General features: G+C 47.5%; 1 protein-coding gene across 1 annotated transcript in view; it reads left to right on the forward strand.

The window, feature by feature from the left end:
- The first annotated feature begins 11725 nt into the window (after nt 1-11725).
- Nucleotides 11726-27826, forward strand: part of ALDH1A3 (aldehyde dehydrogenase 1 family member A3) — a 35581-nt gene continuing 19480 nt past the window's right edge. The window contains exons 1-5 of the mRNA XM_071568564.1: nt 11726-11868; nt 15226-15330; nt 21282-21422; nt 23586-23715; nt 25331-25392. Coding sequence (XP_071424665.1) covers nt 11755-11868; nt 15226-15330; nt 21282-21422; nt 23586-23715; nt 25331-25392 — 552 coding nt within the window. The 5' untranslated portion in view covers nt 11726-11754. The remainder of the gene's footprint in view (nt 11869-15225; nt 15331-21281; nt 21423-23585; nt 23716-25330; nt 25393-27826) is intronic.

The raw sequence follows: 27826 nt of genomic DNA on the forward strand, positions 1-27826 counted from the left end.
TTTGCTTGGATTGTCCTTCTGGGGAAAAGTAGTTTTAGATAAGTCACCTCCTACATATCAGAGGGCACCATCTTCCTGTCGTGTGACCAGCTTAGAGTGTGCAGGGGTGATACAGGGGCAGACTGAGCAGACCCCATAAAGGAACATGTTGGGAGTTATAATCTGGAGATTATAACCATGGTGAGGGCTGGAGGATGGCACAGAAAGCCTTCAGCTGGTGCTGGGACCACAGGTTTTGAAAACAGATGGACAACATCACGGCAGTGCTCGTTCAAGGGTTGCTCCTTGCCTTGGCAGCTGGCTGTGTGGGAAAGGGGGAATGCACCACCTCCAGACGGCTGCGGTCGGTGGGGGCACACACAAGACCTTCTCCATGGAAATTCCTTCAGAGACAGAACACACAGAGTGCATGGACCAAGATTAAACTCATTGGGAAATACACTCAAATATACCCAAACCCACCTCATCACCCTCATTCACAGGATCAAATTGTCTTTCAGGTGTCCTTGTGCAAACAGTGCAAGTTTTGCTGTGAAAATATTTGATTAAGGTGTTCCAATGCAAGCATTGAAATTCAGGTCCATGAGCTGAGGGAAAGCTGCCCCTGAACTGTGCTCTCACCAGCACACAGCTTTTCTCAGCTCAGTTTTGTTCTTGGAAGACACTGCTTTGGGTGCTAAATATCCAGGTAAGTGACTGGACTCTGCAGGGACCGTGGTTTCTCCAGGATGATGAACCACTTCAACCTGGTGTCAATGGGCATAGCAAGATGAAGCACATTCTGATGCCAAAGTTTCACTTTACTCAAATGAAACATCACAACTCAATGTTGTTTCAGTACTTTGGGGAGAGGAAGGAGGCAGACAAGAGCCCCCCCAGTGCTTTTAAACATGCCTGAGTCAAATTACCCTCCCTTGTGCGGGGCTTCTTCTGAAGTCACAGATTGTACTGTAACCAAATATTGCCATGCAGGAAAGCCATTTTCCATCCAGCAAGGAGGCTTCTTCCTTCTCAGCAGCCACTGAAAAGGGTCTTTGTTCTCGGGCTGAACACCTGGAGAGTGTTATCAGCAGTGGCCTCCCCAGGCCGGCGCACTGAGCAGCTGTGACAGGAGCCAATGGCAGCAGCAGCAGCATCTGGGACTGCTGGCACCCAAAACACATCCTGTCTGGGCCACAGCATGGGCAGCTTGGGGTGGTTCTCCTCCTCCATGGGGACCAGGGAAACTGGTCTATGTCTTCCTTCTTTTCCCATCCTAGAATGAACAGCCTCACTCTGAAGAGTCTATAGACAACCTTAAGGATGTGACAGCTCTTCAGGGAATGCAGACCAAGACTGAGGCATCACCTTTCTGGAGAAGCTGGTAATGTGAGTGGTGAAGGGCTGTATCTTGGGCACGTGGTTTGAAATTGCACCTCAATGAGTACTAGGTGGGACATTGCCTGGCGTGAGGGGAAGGACATTCAGCAGAGAGGGAATCACTTGAGGTGACCTAGGACAAGACTGCACAGCAGCTGATGTGACCCTGGGCACAGCTTTCTGCCCTGTCCATACAGGGGGCACCACTTCTGTTTGTCTGTGAAAAGATAGTCAGATCCACAACTGCTCAGAAGCTCAAGAAAACCCAACTCATTTGGCCCATCAGGTCATTCCCTGAAGGCAGAGGGTCCTTTTCCATACACTGCACTGTATAAACTACCACTTCCAGAGACATCAACTTCAAAATCAAAAGGTTTTAATTATTTTGCTGCATTTATATGATTAAAAGAAAAATCTACACAGGATAAGGAAAACTGGAGAGTCAGAAAGCAGAGGCTGTTTGTGGATCTGCCATGGGGTAACCTGGAGAGCTGCTGGCACCAGCTGAGTCCATGCTGGGGCTGTGAGGGTTTTACCAGAGGCCTCAGTGGGAATTGTATCTGCAACTTATGAGTTATTTAGCAGGTCCAGGCCTACAGACCTTTCTCAGGGTATTGATTTTCCACTAAAGTCACAGGCCAGACAGCCCAAATCACAAAACAAACAAACCAACCCCTCAACAAACAAACAAACAAACAAACAAAAACCCCAACAACGTAAATCTTCCTTTTCTCATAACCCAGATAAAATTTTGACTTCTGCATTGGGGGATTTCAGCAATGCCTCACTGCAGGATGTACAGCTCTGCAAAGGATCTGTTCTGGAGCAGTTCTGCCAAATACCAAGGGAAAATTGCATAACGTGAGAAGGAGCAGACCACAGCTGAAGCTTCATCATCCACAGCAGCAGTTCAGTGAGGATGTCACGAGTTCTTCCATACCCAATGGCATAATTTCCATTTTCTTTGGACTGAAGCAGCGAAAGCACAAACATTTCAAAAGGTTCAAATGAGACCTTTGAGTGCCAGTGCTGAGTCCCTGTGAGGTTCAGATAAACAGGCAAATTAACATCCTGCAGAAGCTTTGCCTGGAACAAACCACCATTTCTGTGCCCCTGTTGCTGTGGTTTGTAGCATAGGGGCCACTTTAAACCTTGGTCTCTGTCCAGGCACCAGTACCAGCTCTCCCCTGACTTTATGTTTGCATCTCTTTTTTCCTTGCAAAGGGAAAATTTCCAGGTTTGTTCCTTTTAACTTTGTTCATGTTAGCACTCATGACAGAAGGACTTGGTGTCTATTTAGTGTCTTTGCAAGGAAAAGGGAGAAACTTCTCGGTTACATAAAAGTTTGTATCAAAATTCAAGAATCCGGATTAATTATAGGAGACCTGCCTTGTATCATTCAATTTGCTTGAATAGCTTTAAAGATTAAGCAGATCCAAGGCCTAACAGAACCAGAGCCAGTAAGACAATAGCTGAGATTTTCCTTTGAAACAGAATATACAGGTGGTTTCTGTGAGTTTCTGTGTCTATCTGCCCGGCTTTTTTATTTTTATGTGGTATCCAATATCACAGAACCTGGCAGTAGAAATCATATAGCAATTTGTGAAAGCTTGTTGCTGTTCTAGATATCATATAGTCTGTTCCACACCAGCAAAGACAAAACCAATGCCTTTCCTCCTCGAGTTTTCATTCAAAAGGATAATGATCTCTGGTAACAAAATATTTGGCAGTAGCATTATTTAAAATGCACAGAGGAAATGTTTGTCCCTAATTCAAGGGGCTGTGGTCACACAGTCTCTATTCACTTGGTATTTACCAGCGAATGCCAAAAGCTAATCTGCAAAAAACCCGGGAACAGAGTTAAGTTTATCACACTCCGTCCTTAACCCATCCCATTGTGAGGGAGGAAAAAAATAGTAATTACTGAATTTCTTTGTGGCCAGAGAACTTATAAACCGAGTTATACCCAGCAGGCTCTAATGGCTCCTTTGGTAAGTATCTAATTAAGTGGTTGGGGTGTTGGGTTATTTTCTCTTTCACCGCATACTTTCGTGTTTTAAAATCCCTTTGCATTAAACGACTTCTCGAGTTTTCCAGATTTCTCACACGCACAGAAATAAGAAATAAGAAAAAAAGTGGAGGGGAGATTTGAGTCGTGGGAACAGGAGGCAGAGACGAGGATTTGCAAAGGCTAAAGGCAAATCCTCCCCGAAATCTCCATCTAAAACACCGAAAACCGCAGCTCCGGTCTGCCTGGTGCCGCTGGCTGGCTGGAAGGGGGGAAATAAAGCCAGTCCGGCTGCGTTTGGGGAGGCCTCTCCCCCAAAGCCCAACGCGGTTACAGCATTTCGAGGGCTTTGAACGGTGCAAACGCGGAGTTTGGGCAGCTTTACCGAGCCCGCTAGGCATCCCCGCCCGCCGCTCCCCGCGAACTCCCGTTGTGTCCCGATCAGCGGAGCGCGCCGAGCGGTGCCGGGCGAACACACGATCGGGGTGGGCAGAAACTGCCCCGGGCTGGGGCAGAGGAGCCGAACATTCCCCCGCTCCCTCCTCCTCTCTGGCAGGGATGCTCGGCTTCGGCGGGGACGGCAGGAGCTGAGAAAACGGCGATCTCCGGCCCGGAGAGGCCGGGGAACGCTACCTGCCCTCGGGAACACTACCTGCTCCTGGGAATGCTACCTGCCCTCGGGAAAACTACCTGCTCCGGGGAATGCTACCTGCTCCCGGTAAAACTACCTGCTCCGAGGACGCGCCTCGCTGCGAGCCCCGGGGCCGGTCCCCGCCGCTGCCCACCGCGGTCCCAGCGGCCACCGCCTCCCCGCAGCATCGCTGCTCCTCCGCTCACCCCGGGGACACCCCTGCCCTCCCGACCGAGCTTAAACCCGCCGAGATTAATCGGTTTGGGTTTTTTTTTTAATGCAGCCACGTCGAGGTGCCGTAGATGGGCTGGAAGGGGCTGAGCCCTCGCATCCCAGCTCGGCTGCGCATCCTGTCTCGGCTCCGCATCCCGGCTCGGTCCCGGGCGCACCTGCCCCGACCCCGGCGCCGCGGGTCTCTACCGAGGCGGCTCCTCCCCTGCTCCCCCGTTCGCTCCGGCCCCTTCTCCCTCGTTAGGGAAGTGTTAGAAAGTTGCTGAAGTGCGAAATGAGCCTGCGAAACCTCGTTGTCCTCATTAAACTCTGACAAGGAGGGTGACAAGAAGCAGCGGAGGGGAAACAATGCGGCAGTGTTGGGGAGAGCCCCGCGCCGGGGCAGCCTTTGTGCCCGCACACAAAAGCTCTTGTTTGCATGTGTTAAAGTCCATTAAACCGCGGCAGCCCCAGGTGCAAACGCCAGCCCGGAGGGGCCGCACCACCTTCCGCGCCCGCTGAGCGCGGCGGCCGCTCCGCGCTCGGCCCCGGCACTGGCGGGCGGCGGGGCCGGGGCACGGCCCGGCGGGCTCCTAATGAGGGCCCGGGGCTGGCCCTTCATTAACAGGCGTGGGTGGGTTTTGCTCTCTGTGCCCCCGGTTCGCCTGTCCCCCGCCTCGCCGTTAGTGGAAGCGACGGGACACAATGTCGCCTATTGTGCTGCCCAGCCCCTCAGCCGAGGGGACAGGGATGGGACCCCGAGCGCAGCCCAGGGTCGTGGGTGCTGACCTAGTGCCAAAAAGCCTGGTGGACAGGGGTCGTGGTTGATTTTTTCCCTGTGTGGTTTATAAAGGTACTTTTGGACATTGGAACATCACCCAATCCTTGCAGAAAGTACCCCCAAGCAGAGCAGTTTCCGGGCTTCAAACAGCAGAATTCAACCCAAAAGGTGGAAAACAGAAGAACTGTGCAAAGAATAACCACAAAAAAAAAGCCTTGCACAGGTCAAAGCCTACAAAAACAATCTCATCACAGTGTTAGCGTTTCATATGACTGGCACCGAGCTTTATCCAAGCAAAAGTATTTCCAGGTTCTGTTGCAACAAGTCCGCATCCCTTTATCCCCAGTGGGTCTGCCAGGGATCTGCCCCACGGCTATTTTAAATTGTGCTGTTAATAGCAATTCATTACAGTTGATAGAACTGGGAAACTTGCCTTTTATTTTGCAATTAGACATAAAGACTCTGATCTGGCAAACGCTCTGCACTGTGAGCATGTGAGTAGCTCCGCTGAAGTCATCTGGGACTGCTCATGTGCTTAACATTAAGCCCATACGGGTTTGCAGGATCAAGGTCTGAGACAGGATCATCTTTAAGGGTGTTTACCTGCTCTGTTCTGTTTTCCAGATTCGTGACTGTGCCCTGCTAAACCATTTCTCTGGGAAGACCTGGAGTGGCTCGAGTCAGCTGGGCACAGCTCGAGTCAGCTGGGCACAGCTCACAAGTGGCATTATGAAGGCAAGTGGTTCTTCCCGTAAACAAAACTCGTTTGCAGGTGTTTATTCAGGAAGCCATGACGGCCCCGCGTACGTTGCAGTGCGAACTGTTGAGCTGTGCGAGCCTGTGTGTACTGAGGCGTTAATGCAGAACTGCTGGGCATTGGGCCCAGAACAGATGCGAGGATGAGTGAGAGCAAAGAGACAGAGGGGAAGAAGCACAAGGAGAAAGCACATTTTAGGCTCTTCTATTCCTGCCTAGACAACCGCTGCTTCCAAAACCTGGACACTGGCCCCTAAAGCCTCTTATCAAGAGAATGTGGGAAGCAACATGATCTGTGGAAACAACAAACATATTTGTTTGGGGTTTTTTTCCTTTGCCAATCCTGCAAACAATAGCTGTTTGTAGGCAAATAATCCTCAGGTCTGCATCGCCAGATCAGCGCAGGGAGTGGTTCCCATCAGCTCGTGGTGCCAGACACACTGAGTGGTTTGTAAGGAAACAGGTCCTTGAACTTCACAGCACAGACACTATCTTAGTAGGTTATCATGCACTTGCTTCTGTTCCTGCTCCCACTCTCCTCGTCTTCCAAAGCTTGGCCTGGCAGGGAGAAGTGAAGGCAAGAGGAAATAGATGTTGTTCAAATTCAAAAGGCTTCAAAACATTCAGCTGTTTGTTATTTCCTTGCCACTTACTTTTCCAATTTACTTTTGGAGCCAGGCAAGCTAAAGAAAGACCAGTCCTTGTATACAGTCACAGTTTAGTACCTATGATATGCATGAAGAAAATTAATTTGTCTGAGGATTTTGCTTCATGAAGTAATTACAGTGCAATGCATCAAAAGGCTGTGTTTTGTCTTGAGTTGCCAAAGTCCTGGTTTGCATCATGAGGTCATGTTTAGGATTACAAATATTTGCACAAATAGCATCTCACACTGTCTCACATCTCTTCACCTTTCCTGACAGGGTTTGTGGAGGTGGATAGGAGCAGAAAAAGAAACTCTTCAGCCTCAGCTGTGTTAAAATGGAAGCTTTAACCCACAGGGCAATACAAATACCTGAAGAATGCTGTTTATGGGGTAAGGCTGCTTCAAACTCCAAGATATATCCAATACATACAACTTTTCTCCACTAACATCAGTGGAGAAGGATTGTAGGCATCAGAACAGCCCAAGTAAGGTTGGATTGACTCAACAAAACCCCTCATGTAATACATAAAAGTCAGTCTGATTTTATAAATTTTGATTTTTATTCTGATCTTTTAAGGCACTTCTGTGAACTCAAATCCTTTTGAAATTGCATGTGAATACTTTGATAAACTGAGTAGAACTTGTTGTGATATAGAATGGTAGTTTTTCATTAATATGGTGAGATGTCTTTCCCAACTGAAGGCAGCAATTCAGTTATCACTATTGCAGCCAGAAAATACCAGAAAAACAAAGCAAACCAAAACATGCTGGTAAATCACATCTCACTGCCCTTACATGGCCAGCCCATATCAATTCAACAGTCACTACTACTGGGAGCCTGTAAAATGCCAATCATGTCACAATTCAAAACAATCCATCCTGCTGCCAACCCATATCATGGAAAACTTGCCCAACAGTGATGAAATTTATGAATTTTAAGTTTGCTTCAAAAAATGAACTCAAACCCTAGAAAACTACCCACAGGAACCAAAGCTACAGGAATACCAAACTTATAAAAATGAAGAAAATTTTGAGATTAAAGTCACTGGGGAGCAGTGCCCACTTACCTGCATGTTCTGCCTTGCCTGGGTGTTTAGGTGGGAGATCTTTGCAACCAGGTTGTTGTGCAATGAGTGCTGGAGCTTGAGCTCAGTGGGAGCTGAGCTCTAAATGTCTGTCATCGAAGCACTCAGGCTGTAGGTGACTCACATCGAGAATCCAGAATGATGAAGACCCTTCTTTAATTCATCTCTGCCTGCCTTCTTTCCTCACTGATAACACAGGGTCAGCATCCTCTCAAAGTTACTTGAAAAGGAAATGGTGCATGTGAAACACTCAGACACTGCTGTCATGACCACCATGGAAAAAAACGCAGGGAAATGAATAATTTTGTGCCCAAAGCACAGTTTGAATAACAGGCAGTAAAAAGCCCCATCGCTGCACATTAAACAAGAGGAGAATAAATCATGGGGGGAGCTGCTCCCTCAGGAGCAGCAGCCATTGCCAGTGCAGAGTGAGGGGGATGCCTGGAGGAAAAGGGTGTGGATAACTCAATTACAGTCCATCTGGCTGAGGAAAACCAGGCAAACTCTGGACACTCTGGGCTGTTGAATGCTGGAGTGTACAGCCTCAGTAGCCTCTCAGACTATATTGTTTCACACACGTATTTATGTCTGTGTGTGCTTGGGCTTCAGAGTATGGGGAAAATAAGCAGTGTAAGCTTTGGCTCTGTGCCAGGTTAACTCTCTACACAGTAAAGGGGCTATTGGTCAGCTGGAAGCACAGGCTGAGGTCTAGATGCAAAAAGGCACTGAAATACCAACTGATCAGCTTAGAGAGTGGCTCTCAGATGTAAGAACATGTCCTGTAATTGCCCTTGGCACAGAGAGACAGACCAGCACAGGGAACTGTGGTCAGGATTCAATAATGGTGCCGGATTTAGGAGTGTACATGTCTGACCCAACAGAGGGAAGGCAATCTCTGTTCTGGTTGGAAGAGAAGACCTGGTGTACTCACTCTAGGAACTTCCTGAGAGATAGAGCTCTGCAGAGCAGCACAGCTCCAAGGAACTCACAGCCATCACCATCACTTCAGCAGGTTAAGGACACGTTGCAGAGATCTCTGCAACAGGAGAACACAGCAGGGTGACTCAGTAGTAATGTGACCTTTCATCAACAGACTCTTTTCCTCTTGCATCTGTTTCTGACACATTTATTAACTGTTACAAATTTGGGTAAAACCCATTTTGTCAGTGCTTCTGTCCATGTGGTGGCATGGCCATCCTGGAGCATGGGAATGAATGTAAAACTTCTTGCATTTGTTTTGATTAGGACTCTGTTGATGCTTTTGGGGCATCTCCCCCTCAGCTCTGTGGAAATTTGAATGTTTTCACCTCTGTGGATCTGGCATAAGCACCAGTGACAAAAGACATCTCTCCTGAGGCTGGTGGAGTTCCCCTTTATGACAGGATTGAGTTTGCCCAACAAGGGGCCAGTCAGTGTCCACAAAACTCTTTGACAGTGGAACATTTCACTGCTCTCCTTGTTACTGGAGGAACCATTGCACACAGCTATGTATATCAACTAAAGTCTATTATTTCAGCTCATTGATGTGTCCCTGACTCACCATTCGTTCATTTTGGACAACCTTTTAGAGGTCTTAGACATCTCCAAACCCTGTACATGGAATTCCTGCCTTAGACATATCTCACACTGCACCAACATTGACTCAAAGAAGTAATAATTTTCCCAGGGATGTCCTGTATAAAATCTTCCTCATGAGAGATAAGAGACAAGGTCATTTTACATGAGACAACAAACTGGAATGACTCTTTAGACACTGCTTGTCCTGGAACTACTTATTCATCCTTCTGCTCATCCAGATATTTTGTCCTCTAATTGCAACAGTATTTTCCACTTCAGCTGAGTGTTTCTGTGGGAAAAATACAGATAGAAATGAATAAATTCTATTGATAATGTGCCACTTTTGTAATGATTTGCTCCTTTAAACTATCAAATTATTGCCAAAAGGGTTGTGATACATTCTGGTAAAAACAAAAATGGTGAATTACTAGAGGCCCTAAGAAGTCCTGTTGCCAATTCATGGCCCTAAAATGGATCAATTGCCATGTCTTTTCCAGAGATAATAGAGAAATACTTTTGATTTCAGACTTCAACTTGCTCATCCTATCAGTCACCTTGTAATTTTGTAGGTTACTTCTCAGGATAGTTTGGATCCAAACTCCTTTTCACTGGGACCAGGATTATGTTGGGATTTTTTTAAGGGATTCTTTCTGGAAACAGCAACTGGATGGTTAAAAATGGACAGCTTAGAAAAGAACTGCACCAAATACCCTCAGATAGATCTTCACCTGGGCAGAGGATCTTCAAGGACACCGTGCAAGCTGCAGGGAGTGGGGTTTGATTCCTCAAGGTACTTTCCCTTCTGAATCAGCACTAGGTCTATGCCAGTGTGATATCACAGGCTATCTGCCTTTGAAAGCACTGAGTCTTTTTAAGCATTCTAACAGCAAAGTGCTGACTATTGCTGGGGATTACAGATTTTGTGAAACATTTTGTAAGATAACTTCTGGCACCTTGCCACTTGTTATATGGAAAATATGTTGTATTATCTTCCATGTGTGTGGGGGTGTGAGGGTGCTCCTGGTGTCCTGGCCCCCAGCCTGCAGAGACTTACACATATTTTATTCAGAATGAAGTTAAGCAATACATAATGAACTTGTTCAGGCGCAGAGCCTGGATCTGTCACTTCAGACATGTTCCATATCCTGGAGGACTTCTCAAAAGACAGCATCTTTCTTGACATTCCAAGTATGCTACTATGAGCACCACGCTGGAGACTGACTGTGTGGGACACAAATATGTTGGTTATTAGTGTAAGATGCTTCAGTGGAAGGGCCTGGTCCTGCCCTGTCCCGCTGAAGTCCTTTGACTGAGATAGTCAGACTGGGGTGGTCAAACATCCCAGAATCCTGTACACATGCAGGATGTGGAGGAGTTGCTGTCAGATGCACGTCAGACATTTGGTGTTATGTTCTCTTGCTATCAGTCCTGGAAAGCTCTCCAGAGTCACTGTGTGAAGGATGGGGTGTAGGAGGTTGAGGTGAGGATGCTGAGGCACCAGGAAGAGCAGAGAAAGGCCCTTGTTGCTGGAGGTGGAGGGTGTAAAGTGACAAGTTGGGGGAGAACTGTCTGGACAGTCTGACACTATGCCTGGGGAGAGTGGCAGTATTCCCATGGAGACCCTACAAGGGCCCTCCCATGACTGACTTCTGGGTGGGTTTGGGTGGGACACAAAGACAGCAGAGGGCATGTCCTTCCATGCCCATCCTGGTGCCAGCCTTTGGGAGAAGCTGTGGTGGCTGCTCTGCTCCCCAGAGGGAGCTCTGTCAGAGCCCTGAGGGGACTGAATATCAGAGCCGTTTGGGGGGAGCCTTGCGGGAGTCATGTGGGACCCTGTGGGAGAGCCCTTTGAGGAACTCTTTGGGACTCTGAGGGGATCCTGTGGAAGCCCCAAGGGAGCCCTTTGGGACCCTGAGGGGAGTCCTTTGGAAGCCTTTTGGGACCCTTTGGGACCCTGAGCACAGCGATGTGGGGACCACTGACAGCCTTTTGGACGCTTTGGGACCCTGAGCATAGTGGTGTGGTGAACATTGACAGACCTTTTGGACCCTCAGGGACCCTGTGCATGGAGGTGTGGTAGCCCTTCGGGAGCCCTTTGACAGCCCTTTGGGATCCTTCAGGAGCCCTTTGGGACCCCAAGGGACACAGTGCACAACAGTGCGGGAACCCTTTGGGACCCTTTGACAGCCCTTTGGAAGCCTTTTGGGACCCTTTGGGAGCCCTTTGATAGCCCTTCGGGACCCTTTGGGAGCCCTTTGACAGCCCTTCGGGACCCCTTTAGGAGCACTTTGATAGCCCATCGGGAGACATTTGGGACTCTTCAGAATCCCTTTGGGAGCCCTTCACGACCACTCGGGACCCTTGGGGGCCCTGAGGGGCCTGTCCCACGGCGGTCTTGGCGCGCTGGCGCCCCCTCCGTCCCTCATTCCCTCACTCCCTCCGTCCGTCCGTGCCCACGGCCGTTCCTCGGCGTGGCGGCTCCTCCCGTCACCTGCGGCTGTGGCAGCGCGCGGGGCGGGGCGGGGCGGGGCGTGGGCGGGGCCGCGGCTCGCGGCGGGGGCGGCGGCCAATGGGGCGCGCGGGCGGGCGGCGCGCGGCGGGGGCGGCGGCCAATGGGGTGCGCGGGCGGGCGGCGCGCGCGGCGCTCTTAAGGCGGCGGCGGCGCCGTCAGCGCGCAGAAGGTTGTGCGGAGCCGACGGCGCGGGGTTCGACGGCCCGGCCATGGCCGCGGTCAACGGCGCCGTGGAGAACGGGCAGCCCGACGGCAAAGCGCTCCCGCCGACCCCGCCGCTGCTGCCGCGGCCCCTGCGCAGCCTGGAGGTCAAGTACACCAAGGTAAGCCGCTCGCCAGGCGCGGGGAGGTGGGCAGCAGGCGCGCTTCGTCGCGCTGTTGCCGATGCTTAGGCGAGGTGTTAGTTGTTTGGTTTTTTTATGCAAAGTTTTCACCCTCGGTGTTGTTTTTCTTGACTTCTTTTATTCCTGACACAGTTGGTTTATGGGGGTTTGGGGCTGAGCGAGGAAGTGACAGTGGTGTTTTTGATGGTGCAGGTTGCCCCAACCCTGAAAGCCCCAAAACTGACTTTTTAGATCGTTTTTTTTTCCTTTTTAAATAAAATGACCCCCCGGTGCCCCATGCTCCTCTCCCTGGCTGTGATGCCCCATCTCCCAGCCCAGCCGTGGATGCTCCAGCATTGCACCAGCACTCAGCGAAATCCGCTTTGGATGGGGCGAGCCCGGTCAGGACCAGGAGGGGCTTTATCCCTGAGGAAGCTGCTTGTCCGACTTGTGTTCAGCTGTCCTTGACCTGGTGTGCAGCTCCCCTGCAGGGCTGGCACTCAGTGCCAGCGGGGGGTTTGGGTGCTGGCAAGTGCAGGGACTCTGGAGAAGGGTCAGTGTCCAGCACGACTGGGCCTTGTGGAAGTTCTGCCATGAGACTGGAGCCACCCTGTAGCTGTAGAAGTCGTGTTCATGTGAGTCTTGCTGGTGACTGTCCCAACAGAGCTCCTTCATGGCCTCCCTGTGGGATGAGGAGTCAGGCATTGAGCCCACACAAACACTCACCTCTCCCCTCTCCATTGACCTTTCCTTTAAACAGTTGCTCCTGACCTTTTGGTTTAAACCAAAGGCTCCTGAGCTTGATAGCTCCATCCCTGAGAGGTGAGGCTGGCGTGGAGCTGAGCGTGGCTGCAGAAATCCCTGCTCCCATCGCAGCTGTGGCTCTGCCATAGCCGAGTCGCTTTTTGTTCCACAACAGCCTGACCTGTGCCTTGTGCAGTGGGGAAAACATCCCGCCTGGTTTTGGTGCTAAAGGAACCTCAGCTGCCGTAATTTTAACTTTGTGGCTGGACTAAAAGAGCTGGAGGGGCCGAATGAGTGTGTTACTCTTGCATTTTAGTGTTAAGTATTAAAAAAGAAGCAAAATTTGAAGTTCATTCCCTTGCAGCAAGAAGGAGTAAACAGCGATGGCTTATCCAGCCAAGCGTTGATTTGAATTATGCATCCAAAGTACTGAAACAGATTAGCAATTAGTGGTAATCGCTGGAATAGATTAATTTTTAACATCCCAAATTTATCTACTCTTTATTTGCGAGATAAACTTGTCATTTAGCAGCAAATTGGATCTGCAGCTGCTGATTGCAGAATGGCGTAATGCTGCACAAACAGCTCTTTCCTGCCGGCCAAAATGGACACGGCCATTCGAGTTCTTCTTAAACATCCAAATGTTCTGGTTTTTGTTATTTTTATTGTTGTGAACACTTTTAAACACTCCTTAGGGATCTTATCCTGCAGCCGTGTATGTTTTAAAACATGCAGTTTATTCTCCAGAGTTTTGCCAGAGCCTCAGTGCGCTGGAAATATCAAGGTAGTCTCTTAAAAGTGGAAACCAATGTAAATTAAAAGTGGGAGTTTGTTTGAACTGATGCTCCCGGTGCATCTGAGAAAATAATGAGCAGCAGTCAATTTTCATAAAACTTTGAGGGGCTTTGTACAAGCTCTGAGTTTCACCAGATGTTTACAGCTGACAGCGTGTTTTCCTCTGCTTAGAGGAGATTTTTATTTTTGGTTCTACCAGTTATGGGGTTGGGGAGAGGAAAAAAATTTTAACAAAGATCTTACTTATAGAGTAGCTTAGTGGTTGTCATGGATGTGTGATGGAACTGATCTGTCCACAATTCCGTGGCTCAAATCCTGGGTATGCAGCATGAATGGCTGAGATATTATTCCATTTGATTTCAGCTCCTGGCATCAAAGATTTGGGATATGTGGTGCAATTCCCAGAATGATGCCAGTGTATATGTTACATTTAAAACAGCCTGATTCTGTCACTCGCATGTTTTATTACTCGTAGAAACTTCATTCTCCCCATAGAATTCATATTGAATGCAAAGGAAAAAGTTTCCTTCCCAAATCTTCAGTTTGTGAGCATATTCATGATGCTGTAAGTTTACAGTTCTTGTCATATCTCCTCTGTTTACAATATGACTTTTCTTCCTTAGTGAAACAAAGGAAAACTGAATTTAAAATATGTAAATGTTAAAATGTAGCACTTGGATAACAGATGTAGTTCTGGAGCATTGATGTCTTAAACAGGAGTTAATATTTCTAACAATGTATCTCTTCTTGAGACTTCCCTTGGCAACATTTTTGGCAAAATGGTCTTTTTCTTGACCTGTGTGAAACAGGTGGGTCCAACAGTGCAGCTTCCACACCGGTTACGCTTGGAATGCTTTATGCAGAAATAATAAGAAAAAAGCCCTTTCAGGAAAAAAAAAAAGCTGCCCAAAGAAGGAAAGTTATGACCCAAAGCAGTGGGAATTCCGAATATAAGAGATGCAACATTAATCTCCCGGTGGTGTGTAGAGACTCATAAACAAGATTGCAAATGTGGATGGCTTCCAAATAAAAATACAAGCTTATAGCCACTAGCAGGCTACTAATAAAGATTACTTCATCTAATCTTACTTGAAGTATATTTATAAAATATAACACTGCCAAATTAGATCACAGCATGGATAAGATGCATGTTGAATCAATTAATTGTATATAGGTACTCATGTTCTGTTTACAGTGAGTAACAGCACTCCAGTATTTAATGCATTTTCAGTTACGCAACGTTGGGACTGTTTGTTCTTGCTCTGGAAATGCAATATTTTGAAACACTTAAATCTTGTCACAGATGACTCCAAGTGACGTGGGAGGTTTGAGCCAGTCTGTGACAAGGCATGGTGGGGTAGGACTGAGCCAGTCCCCACCCTTCTCTGGGTGCTGCCGGAGGGGGGAGCAAGATGTGGAAGTAGCCCAGGGCAGGACACAAACAGCCAAATAGTACAGTTATGTGTCACTGCACAAGGGGCTCCTTTGGCTTGAACCATGCAAGTTGCTCTGGGTGTCTGCTTGCTGTTTCCATGGAGATGTATTTCAAAAACTGCCTGTTTCTCATTGCCAAACCCTGCTGGTGTGTTGTGTGAGCCCCATCCTCTGCCTTCCTCTTGTTTGAAGCCAACTGGCCACACAAAGTTTCAATAAGTGCTTCTGTATCACAGACTCCCTGGGAGAGAGACTGAGCACACTTGACTCTGCCACTGATGGAAATTGGGAGCCTTGGGACCTTTGAGAAGAACTTGTGGGGTTTTTGTCTACATCAGTGTTTTCCTTCTCCTGCCCATCCCACTTCCCTTGCTCTCTCTTCAGATATTTATTAACAATGAATGGCACGAGTCTACAAGTGGAAAGAAGTTCCCCACCTACAACCCTTCAACGCTGGAGAAAATTTGTGAGATTGAGGAAGGAGACAAGGTAAGTGTTGTTGCAAAAGACAATTTCCAAAGCATGTTTTTGTAGGGAAGCACACAGAGGAAAAGCTGGCTTTTAACAACAACCTCCATCTGGCCAGACTGAATGGAAGGTCTGGGGCACTGGATGTGCTGCTCAAGAATTACATGGGCTGGGTGGGATCAGGCCTGTCCAACTCGTCAGAGGCACTTTCCCTGGTAGCACCTGGCTGCTGAACACTGTCAGAGGAATGAGATTGGGCATCATTCTTGTGGCATAGACTGGAAGGGAGCAGCCAGGCTGAGGAAATAGCAATGATGGTGTATGCACATCCCTGACAGGACTTGAGTCTTGTGTTGGGAGTGGTTTCTACACCAGCTGCACAGCAGCTTGTTGGACACACTGAACTGAAACTTGCCCCTTTCTGAACACAGTCAACAAATAACCTGAGTGCTTGGGGGAATTTAAGCTCAGTCATGCAAACATTGACCACTTACTGCTGGAGATGTGATGCTGCTTTTTCAACTGGTATAATCACAGAATCGATTGGGTTGGAAAGACCTCTGAGATCATCAAGTCCAACTCGTGGTCTAACTCCAGTCCCTTTACCAGATCATGGCACTCAGTGCCACGGCCAATCTCAGTTTAAAAACCTCCAGGGATGGGGAATCCACCCTCTCTCTGTGCAGCCCATTCCAGTGCCTGTTCACTCTCTCTGTGAAGAATTTTTTTCTGATGAGTTCTTTCCTCTTGCACAAATGTGACAACTCCTATTTAAAATCAAACCAGTATCTCAAGAGCTCCAGTAGTCCCTGGCTGGCCCTGGTGTGCTGTAGCCTGGGATGTAATGGGGTTTGGTAACAGTTTGAGGTGAGGAATAATCAGATGTGACACTTTTTGTCCGGAGTAACTCATCACATGAGGGCCAACTCGTCTGACCTATGGAAAAGAGCCTGCCCAAGAGCTGGCTTTTTGCAGGGTGTCATGGGAAGGTGATTCACAACTGCTGTGCTGTACCAGGGCTTTGGCAGCTCATTGCTCTGGGCAGTAAGTGAGGGACAATGTGGCCATTTCTGCCTGCACTGAGACCTTTTTCTTTGTGTCTAAGCTTGTCCAACACTTGTGAGGCCCAATACCTGGTTCCAGTGAGACAGCTGCCTTGGGGATCTGTTCCTAGTAGGACTGACACTAGCTGAGCAGGGGCAATGTGTTTTCTAGTATTGTACTGTGTAGAGTATAAAGCCTGACCCTTCTGGAGACAGGAGCAAACTGGCTTGGGAATCCAAGCCTGCAGCCTGTGTGCCACTGTTGTGTAAGGTAGCTGTGCTTTTTTGGATGGCACTAAAGCAGCCTCCAAGACTTTCTGCCACGGAGGATTTGTGTATCCATCGGGCAATTACAGACCAAGGCAGAACCAAACATTATGTGTAATTTCTTTATCCTGACTGGGTAGGACACAACTGTGTTTAATTGCAGTGGCATGTAAACAGTGGAGTTGAAGCTGCCTCTGATGCAACTGTATTTTGATAGGCAGAAACCATGATGTTGTTATTGTTCCCTGGGCTAAGTGTCTCCTCAAGGAGCTACAGAGTATTACATGAGCATTCTGTGCCTGCTTTTTAATGTCTTGGTTAAGGGAAATTGTTATGCAGAACTGAAAGCCCAGTTTTGCAGCTTGAGATTTCTCTCTACCTGAATTTGACTTCTAGCTTGCAGGAGAGTCACTGTAAACCTTTCCCTGGGGGCAGCCAATGGTTTCCTCTGCCCCTGGATACTCAGCATGGGTGGCTGACTCCTCAGTGTATGGAAATTGCAAGGTAGATGTGCTTTGGGTGCTGAAAGCCTCTTCTATCTCTTTGTATCATAGAGCAGGAAATTTTTTATTTTTTAAGTAAGTAGGTTTTTCCAAGAAACTGGTTGGCATTAGACTTGGACTTGGATTAGTCATGGGTGAGAACCATCCCCAACTTGCTCTTTGGCTTTTGGTGGCACTGCCATAGGACAGTGGGACATGGTCAAGCTAAGTCCTCCAATGTCTCCTTTGTCCTGGTTGAACATCCCTTCCTGGGGCTGTAACTCCAGTCAGCTGGAGTTGCTGCAGGAAGTGTTGGGTTGTGTTTGGTGGTGCTTTCCAGTGTCTTTCCCCATGTGCCACCATAGTTGTTGTGCTGGTCAGTGCCACCCCAGGGCTGGCAGTTCCTGGTACTGGCTCTGGCTTCAGCTGTGCTGTGCCAGGTTTGGCTCTGCCTTCACAGCAGGCTGGGAGCACAACTCCACTTTCCAAGCCCTCAACAGAAACCTGCCCCTCCCTGGCCATGCAGAGTGTTTTGCTTAAGCTGCACGTGAGGGGTGGGAATTTGGCAGCCGATATCTCAGTGATGACAGTTCAGTCTGGTGTTGAAACTTGGCCAATGCTTTATGAGCCTCCAAGCAAAGGTTTTGTTGTTTGTTCTTTAGTTACAGAATTGTCCTTGGTGGGACAGTTGAGAGAGAAAGAAAAGTCTGTGTGGAAAAAGAGGCCCTGAAAATAAAATGGCAGATGTTTTCACTGGATGTTGGGAGGCTTTTTACCTCCCCAAAAGTGGCTTAGTGTCCAAGAATTTCCCAGGCTGACAACAGAGAAGGAATAACTTTCTCTGTTAGACTTCTGCCCCCAGTGAATAGTGTAGTCCCAGAACTTCCACCCCATCTTGGTGTTACCATGTAAAAGTAGGAATATTTGTGCCATCGTAATGTCTCTGCTGCTGCTGGTAACAATTGGGGACAGGCTTTTTCCTTCCAGCAGCTCGCTGACATCCATCAGGGGCAGGGGCAAGGTGCTCCTTCCTCAAAGGAGTGCCCAGCTCAGCTGGTTGTCTCAGATCATAGACAGCAGGTCCACAGCTGTGACTGTCGAGCAGACTCAGTGCTGTGGAGTGTCTGTCCTGGTCATCTCTGATGAGCTCACTCTCATGTGTGGATCTTTGAAGATTTCTGAGAGGGGTTTGTTCACAATCAGCCTGCCTCACTCAGATTCTAGTGGCAGGTTGAGGTAAGAGTGCAGCAGACTGGCAATGCCCTTAATGATTTTGGGCACTCGGGGCTGTTAAGATGCTCTTTGTAGCTGTTTCGAACTCAGCGTCAGCAGTTTGAGCAATGTCACATGTGGACTGTTTGCAGGGGAGCAGGTCAGAGAACTCTTCTAGCTGAGACATCGTGACAGGCTTGTGCCCTATATCAGAAAAGTACCTTTCCAAAGATGTGCACAGTGGAGGCTTTTCAGGGAAGTCAGGAACTGAACTGAAGACAGATGATCTGGACTGGGTATGCTCCATCCTTGGCATGTCTCCTTACTGGCCAGACTGAAGCAGTGTGGTACATACTGAGACTGAAGCAAAGCAAGGCTTTTTCTACAGGTGTTTTGCCCCCTCACAGGGCCAGTGAGGTCTTCACTGCTCTCACACTGCTGCTGAGGCAAGAGAGAAACAGGGAGCAGTGGCGAGCAGGACTTGGGGTGGAAAATGCAGGTGGAGAAGGTAGCTTAGAACAAAAAACAGTGTGATTTATTTTATTTTTGTCCATGGGGGCAAAGGTATGTGGTTGTGTAACTGGGGGTTGTATCATAATGAAACTGCCAAAGGGGGTACGAGGGTTTGCAGGAATTTCCCAGCACTGCAATGCTTGACTTTGCCATATTAATATACTTAGTAGAGCTTTTTATGTAATACTCCATGTGTTATGGATCCAAACTGAGCACCAGGATGCACAGGATCTCCTCCTCCTGTGGTTTTTTGCACCACAGTGTGTTCCTGGCACCTTGACAGTTACGACTCTGTCACGCCTTGTGCCTACCTATTGCAACACGCCTGCAATGAACATGCCATTCAGACTCCCCTAATGCCTAGTCATAACAGGATGGATTAAGAATGGCATTTCGGCCTTCCTGAAGAATTTCCTTGTTTTTGCTGGTCTCTCAGTCCTATTGAGGCTGTGCAGGCTCTCAGGAGCTCAGTTGGTGGTGCTGCCCTGAGGGAGTTTAGCGAGAGCCTGTTTGGTTGTACGACAGTGCCTGCAGTCTCTGAGCCACGGTTTGTACCCAGCATGTCTGAGAAAAGAGACAAGAATGAAGAAAACCATCTACAGGAACTGCAGCAGGACTTGTGCTCCCATATTGAGAGGATGAGGAAGATCTGGGCATGCACATGTGCCCACATGGCCATCTCAGCCCTGTTCTGAGTGCCAGGGTAGAGGGAAGACCCTCGGTACCATGGGCACAGTGCTACTGCAGACCCAGGTCCCTGCACATCAGTGCCCCCAGCCTTGTTGCAGACCAAATTAACTGCTGCTGAGGGAAGACTTGTTGAAACCTGACACACTTCTTATGTTCCTTTGCCTGCTTTGCCACATAAAATACTGCCTTCTTTCAGTTTGAGTCTTCATTCCAGCAGAATGGAGAGTACCTAAGTGTGCAGTGGCTGGTGGTGTCTTCTGGCTTTCGTGATGCACCCATTTGAATGCAGATCAACTCAGGAGTGAGCAATTCTGTAGGCCTGTTGTGCCTGTGGGTGATGGGCCCCAGGCAGGACATGCCTGTCTGCCCTTGGTGGCTCCTCACCTGCTCTGCCTTACCTGCATTCTTTGCTAGACCAGAGCCATTCTGCAGCAGCACAAGTTTCCTCCAGTAGTTCCCCATCACTGCTCTTCCAAAAGAGTGGATTTCTTCAGTAGAAGTCAGGCTACTAAAAGGACAAAAGCTGTGTAATCTTTTTGTAAAGAAAAGGAGCCAAATTTAATGTAAGGTGCTGTTGCCTTGGCTGATGACTTGCTGTTTTGGCCAAGAGCTTAAGGTGGCAACATGTCTCCCTATGACACTGTTTCTTTACTGAGCACCACACATCTCCCCATGAGGGGAGAGTGGCCAGACCTTGTTGGGTCTGTGCAGAGCCTTATTTCCTAGTTGGATCCAGATGAGACTTGGGATAAGGCAGGAGAGCAACTGGTGAAGTTCTGTGAGGAACAATCAAGGCCTAAACCCTCGCTCCTTTCCCACCCTTTTGAGCCACATATCACAGTGAGGTGCAAGTTCTCCATCAGCTGAAGTGAGGCACAGGCTGTGCCAGACATTTTATGCAGCAGGAGCCTGCTCAGAGCTCTATGAGTGCTTGAGGTACAGCCTTGGCCTTGTGGGTGTTGGTGGCAGTGTTCCTGTTGATTCCATTGGATCATGAGGTTCACTTGGCTTCTCTTTTTTAACCAATGTATGTGAGATGAAACAAGGAGTCCAAGGTCTTACTGTGGCCAGAGCAAGTGCATGGTATGGAAAGAAAGGGAATTTGCTGCCCACTTGGGGCACTTGCCCAAGTAGTAACTTGGGTAAACAGAGTTTGATTTGGTCCAGAGAATGGTAAATCTTTTGGGAGATGAAGGGAGAATGGCACTAAGTGCATGTAGGTGGAATGTCTTTGTCATAGCTCTGACCAGCAAAACTTTTCCCATCTGGTAGAAATGTTCTGAAAGTGTGTTTTAGGATCTGAGGGAGCTTTTTAGTGTTAACTGCTATTGGCATGGGTTCCACGGGGACTGAACGGTGATTGTTCCTCTTGATAAAACCTTCATTTTGTGGGGGACTTTCCTGCCCACACTTGTTTAGAGGAGGCTGTCAGGCTGTTTCTCCATCCTCCCCCAGTGTCACTTACATCCTCTATTGGCAGGAACAGCATTCTGGATTATTTTATAAACAAATCAGTTACATTAAATTGCCCTTGAAAGACCCTGTTGGTACTTTGACCTCAAGGTTGTTTACTATCCCAGGCCAAACCTAAAACATATTCCAAGCTTGGATTCAAATCCAGGAGTAAAATGGAAGTGCTTTTGTTGGACAACTTGGTTTTAGCCATCAGAGCATCAGTAAGAAAGCAGCCTGAGTGGGGTTTCTGTGACATTGTCCAGCTCCTTCCTTGTAACCTGAGGTTTTCTCGTGTGTCTGGTGGCTGTAGCCTGACGTGGATAATGCAGTGGAGGCAGCAAAGGCAGCATTCCAGAGGGGCTCTCCTTGGAGACAGATGGATGCCCCAAGCAGAGGACGACTCCTGCACAAACTGGCTGATCTTCTGGAGCGAGACAGAGTCATCCTGGCAGTAAGTACTGGGAGCACTGGGACACCAGCAGCAGTTGGCTGATAACTCAGCTCCATCCCTCTCATGCAGCCACATCTACCTAATATTTTTCTTTCCTCTCCTTTTAGGAAGGGCAGAAGAGCCCATATAGGAGTCATGACTTTCTTCTTTCTGCAGGATGGTTTTAGGGGTTTTAGAAGGCTGTTAGTTTTATATAGTTTGCTTCTCCAAAACTTTAGCCAGTCCTTGAAGTGATTACAGATATTAGTGCTTAAATTTTCAAAGAAATAAACACACTGTTTCTTAGTTTAATAATCATTAATGTTCATAGCTGTCTCCCAGCTTTTATCTTTAAAAAAACACTACAACAATGAAACAAAAACAACCCAACAAAACGACCCCAACAACCCCAAACCACCACAACTGACTTGGTCCTTCTTTCTTACCAAAATGCAGGGCTGGTTTGTGCAAATTCCTTCCCCTAAAATGAGGGGCTGGAAAGAGAATCTTTCTCTTGCTGGGTATCATCCAAAGTTTAAAATGTGTGTAAGTGGGAACAGTTTCTTTCCCTACTGAATGTACTGGCTCAGGGAAATCTCTCCATAGCTGTGAAGCTTTAACTTGGACATCTGCAGTGAAGAATGATTGCTAATGGCTTCATGATCCTGTCCTGGAGGAGTCCTGCTGGTGCAGAACAAGGATGAGAACCTGAGCTGAAACATGCTGCAGTTGGTGGAAGCCTTTACACCCCTTGGGCCTTGTACATCTTTCCAGATCACTCCCACAGATCCTCAGCTTGGGGCTGCTGTCCATCCATGCCTAAGCTCTTGGATCTGAGCACCTTCCAGTTCAATGCTGCACTTTTTTCTCCAGGGGAATGACACTGATGACATTCTGTGCTGTTAGAGGTGCAGGTTCCAGAGCCAGTGTCCTGCTGAGCTCAGTAGGGATCAACACACAAGGGATGTGCTTAGGAGTCTGTATTTGCATGACTGCTTTGAGCTGATCTTTCCTCAACACAGTGTCTCTCAACCACATGACAGCTTTCAGTTTCAGCAGGACAAAACCAAATGATTTGGATCTAAAGAACAGTTTTGGCCAGAAAATAAAAGGAAAAAATGTATATGAACAAACCCTGTTCATTTTTGCTCACTTTTTGATGTGACTTTGGAGTATCCTGCTTTTTCCATAGCCAGAACACTCCAAGCTTTCTGTCCTGGTCAGGGAGGGCTTGTTTGGCATTGCTGTTTGCACAGCAGAACACCAGCCCTTAGCTGCCTTGGCTGTGTGCTAAGTAATGACTTATAAAAATCAGTTGTTTTAGCAGACATTTGGTGGATAACAATCCTAGTCATTCCAAGGGGAATGTCTGTTCAAGTGCTGTTTGGACCCTAATGTCTGTGGAAGATGACAGGGTATGACTTCATTTGTAAACAAAGATGTTCCAATCTACCAAGGGATAGTACTTCCTTTATGGATGTGCTGGCCATTTGTCCCAATATCCCATTTAATGACCTGTGTGGAGAACAAAGCATTCCCAGAGCTAATGTCCAGAACAGTGCAAAGGACACAGGCTGAGCCTGGGCTTTGTTTAGAGCTGCTCAGCACCGGTGCAGCTTCAGTGGAGCAACTTCAGCTTTGCCTTATCTCAGCACAGATCTGAGCCCAGAGGTTACTTTACCAGAACCCTAAAAAATGTGGTTTCTGTCATTGGACAAAAGAGGCTTTTCAGAGGTTGGGTTTAAGGTTATGAAGTAGAAAAAATAGATATTTTTCTTTTTTTTTCCCAAATGAAAGGAAAATGGGTCTGACTGATTTCAGTGACACCATCTGGAATGCAGAACATCTGTGTTGGAGGGTCACTTATGGTGAAGTCATGACTCTTGCTTTGCTTCTGACCAGTGCCCCAGACCCCATGTGTCCCACCCACACTCACCTCCTGGGAGCTTCTGGAAGATGCTCTTCCATCACAGCCACTGGGCAAAGCAAATCCTGCATGAATCAGAGTTATCTGATCTAGTTTCCCTTCTGCATTATTGGTATTAACAAGCTTAAATGAGAAGGAAAGAACCCCTGTGTCTTCAGAACAAGGCAAAATAAAGCTGATATAGCTTCTCTGAAAGCTTTTTTTCAATGAAAAAACCACTGATTTGTCTGACAGTGCATGCAACTTGTTTTTTTCAGACTCTGGAAACAATGGACACAGGAAAGCCTTTTCTACAGGCTTATTTCATTGACCTGGAGGGCTGTATAAAAACACTCCGGTACTACGCTGGATGGGCTGATAAAATCCAGGGCAGAACCATCCCAGTGGGTGAGTTCCTTCAGACCCAGCTTCAGAGCTGGGATGGGATCAGGCTTGAGGGGGTGGAAGGGAGGGAAATCCATGGCAAGCAAAACCTGCAAAAGTCTGCCCTTCCTTGCTCTCTCAGGATGCATTTTAAGCAGATGTGTTTTAATATTTAAACTAATGGAAGAACTATGTCAGTGCCTGGATAGATCTCTGAAAAATAATGGATGAACTCTTCTGTTGTTTGTTAATGAAGAAGCCTTTTTGGTTTTAAATCCAGACTAATTTTTAAGGAAGAAACCCACACACACATTATAAGGGAATTTATTCATAGCCATCACTGAAATGAATGAAGATGTAAGGACAGAAGTTTCTAGAGAGAATTGTGTGGAGGCAGCAAAGCTTGTGGTGTTCCAGGTGGCACAGGGATGTAGCAGAGGGTTGATGTGGCATCCACCAGTGTCTCCCAGCTCACTGATGATCCTGCATCCCTGGCAGTGCTGGCTCAAATATTCAGGGAGATCATACAGTGCTTTTTCTTAAATTCTGTTAAAGAGAAGGTCTGGGATGTTGACTCCTCTCAGGAGTCAAAGCACTGAGCTCTCAGGGGGACCCTGTCAAGTTTTCTGACACTTAAAAGCAGTTTTCAAGTTGTTTCCTAGGCTGCAGTCAGAGCAGTCACACAGGAAGAACACTTTGGTTCAGCTGTACAAGTTCAAGTATGGTGTTGGGGAGTACAAGTTGAGACAATGAATGTCCGTGTGGCACAGTGAGCAATATGGTGTATTTTCAAATTCAGCCTCTTTTATTCCTGTGTGGAGGGGATCACTGAGGCCACTAAAAGGACAGGAACTGCAGAATTAGTCACCAGAGGAAGGACTCTGGAGGGCTGAGTTAGTTCAGTCTGTGCAAGCAGCAAAGGGAGCCATGTCAGTCTTATAAACAGAGATGTCACCCTCATTCAGAGCAGTGCAAAGCTCTGCTTGCCTGGTCACTGTTTGTTTGTCCTTATTGGACATCACTCCCCAAAATTGTCATGTTCTCTGTTAGACCTTCCCAATAAAACAGGATGTTCGGCAAGAATGAATTTGAAAGGCAAATATCCTTCCTGCTTTCTCTTAGAAAGAGTAACAGCAGTATTTTAAGATGAATGGCATTACTTTAGTCCCAGAGTTTCATCTTTTTGTGATTTTTTTTTTACCAGAAGTGCCATTCCTGTTACACTGAATGTGATTCCTGTACAAAGTGGGTCCCACAGCTCTGCCCCTCAGGGAGGCAAGTGCTTTGCTTCCTTCAGTGAGACACAACCTGGATGAACTTCATGTTTGCTCTTCAGTGTGTTAGGGAGTTATCCTCCCCTCAGCCTCAATGCAGGGACTTTGCAGAAGGGATTGAATCCCTGGTTTGGAAGCTGTGACTGTGAGCAGTGCTTGGCTTTCAAGCTGACACAAAACCTTTGCTCAGAGACCTTCATCCATCTGGGCTGTCCCAGAGGCACGAGTTAAGATGAACATATACAGGATTCTTTGTGTAACATGGGTATAGTTCAGTCCCCAACCTGTTAGTGTGCAGTTGTCTTGCACATTTCCTGTAAAAGTGAGGACTTTGACTGTTGTCTTTTTTTCCTCTTGTCTTGCAGATGAAAACTTTGTCTGCTTCACCCGGCACGAGCCGATGGGTGTGTGTGGAGCCATAACCCCAGTAAGTGGCAGTGCTGGTGCCCTGCATGTCCCACAGAATGGGAGGGAGTCCCAGTGCACTCCCCTCCTGCCCTGCAGCCTCCTGCTCCCTGCTCGAGCACAGCTGTTCTGCAGGGAACTCCCATCTCAGTGGCCTGATGTAGTTTCTTGTTTCACCCCCATGCCAATTGCTCTTGGCAACAGGAATCCTGTGCAGTGCAAGGGTGGGTCTCCTAATCAGAGGCTCTGCTGCTCTCTCAGGCTGACACCAGTCACCAGAGACCAGTCAGGGCTCTCTGACTCTCGCACTGCTGGGACAACCACCTCGGCATTACGTCTGCTGGCTCTTTGCTGCCTCGTGCTGATGCATAGTTTTAACTCATATCCATTATTAATAATGCCTGGCTGTTCTCTGGGCTTTCTGGGGTTACATCCCACTGAATAGAGTTTTCTTTTCCTTGAGGTCTCGTTCTCTGCTGAGAGGACAGTGTGGCTAGTTCTTGGAATGCCTCCAGTATTAGCATGTGTTGCTTGCTCTCTTTAAACAGACAGCCAGGCAGACTTTGCAGCTACATGGAAGGCATAGTTTGTTCCTGTCTGCTTGTAAAATGCTTTGACTATAGTTGTAATATGCTTTGAATATGGTATCCTACAGACTGTGAGGCAAATGGTGCTGTGCCAAGGTTCTCTGTGTGGATACAGCACCAAACCTGCCAGAGTTCAAGAACCACTTGTACAGTGGTCTCAGCCCCATGGTGGAATTCTTGGGGCTGTCCTGTCCAGGGCCAGGAGCTGGACTTTGGTGATCCTGATGGGTCCCTTCCAACTCAGGATATTCTGTGATACTTGGATCAATAAGAGTCCATAGAGAATTTTGACCTTTGGGATAAAGTTATAGAAGAGATTGACAGAAATGCATTGGATTTGCTGGACCCTGGACCAGTTCCCAAAGATATCTGGGGAAATTCTGCTTTTTCTTTCAGCAGGACTGAGTTTGTATCCCAGGTGATAAGAGGACATGGTCTATTTGACAATGTCAGAGTGAGGCAAAGTAGGAGAGGGTCAGTTGTGTCTGTCAGAGGTTTGTCTTGGTGACTTCTGCACAGCTTTCCTGCTGAGCAAGAAATGTGACTGCTTGTGAGCAGAATTTATGACTGTAAGATTAAAATCTCAGGTTTCTCACGTTGTTCATCAGTTAGAAGGTCACACTGAGCCACCTTTGGCACTCAGAAGTGCTTTGGAAACTGTCCCTATAAAAGCCTACATGAGGTAGGATGCTTTGGAAGGCCACTTTGCAGGAACACGGTGGGACTTGGAAGATCTCAGGTTGACCTTAGATCAGCAATAAATGCAATAGAGAGTACAGGACCAATTTGACTCCAGTTCAACACTGTGTTTGTAAAAAGGATGATTGGGGTCAACAACACCACATCTGTCTTCAGTTTACTCAGAACAAATCTCCATTTTTTTCCCAGTTTGATCTCATTTGCACCAACAGTCTGTGAGTTTGTATATTCCTATGTGATTGAAAAGGATTCTGTCACTGTTCTGCATATGTCTCCCTGGACCAATTAACAGTTCTCCCTTTTTCTTGTGACTTGACTATATTTAAATGAATGTTCTTAGCAAGGGAAGTTCTAAGAAAGTGCAGCATATGGCTGATTTTTACCCCAAAGTGATATCATGAAGCAGCCCTGGATTCCTTTATTGTTATTTTCTCCAGCCACTCTGCAGCAGAAAGCTCCTAATGGAGTTATTTCATGCTCTGAAAGTGTAGAAAAATAATGTAAGTGTGAATGGCTCAAGCTGCAAAGTCAGGCCTTCTCCAGAAGGGCTTAGGACAAAAAGACAAATGGGCAAATTATGGAATGTGGCCATTGGAGAAGATCACTGAGAGGGAACATGTCTGGAAAAGAGGGTGAAGCAAGTGGAAGAATAGCACTTGAGACTAAATTCTGCTTTGTCTCAGGGCTGCTGGGCTAGAACAGAACTCATTGCTTAAAAGCTACACTGCTAATTTACTTGTAAGTGTGAATTTGTGGATTCCTAACATATTTGGCTTCTCTGTCGATAGCTGAAGGCCCTTGGCTTGAGTCTTGACAAGAAGTCCCCTTGCTGTTGGCCTGCTTCCATCATCCCTGAAGCAGCATTAATTATTTTTAATGAAGAAATCCCTTCTGCTGCCAAATGACCTTTCTGAGATTCATTGTGAGCTGCATTTTCCACTTCTTGCTTAGGCTCCAGAATCTACAAATACACATGACCATGAAAGAGATTAGCACAGAGTAAACTGATGTGGACTGGTTCCTAATTCTAAATTAGAAAAGTAATTGGAAAGGAACAATCTACAATTTGAAGGGAGGATAAGACCTCCCCTAGATTTCCATGACTGAACAACCCACTGCAGTTTCCTAGTTATAAACCTGGAACTGAATGATATTGTGTAACTCCCAACT

Source organism: Pithys albifrons, chromosome 13 (assembly GCF_047495875.1).
Source record: "Pithys albifrons albifrons isolate INPA30051 chromosome 13, PitAlb_v1, whole genome shotgun sequence".
Classification (NCBI taxonomy): Eukaryota; Metazoa; Chordata; class Aves; order Passeriformes; family Thamnophilidae; genus Pithys; species Pithys albifrons.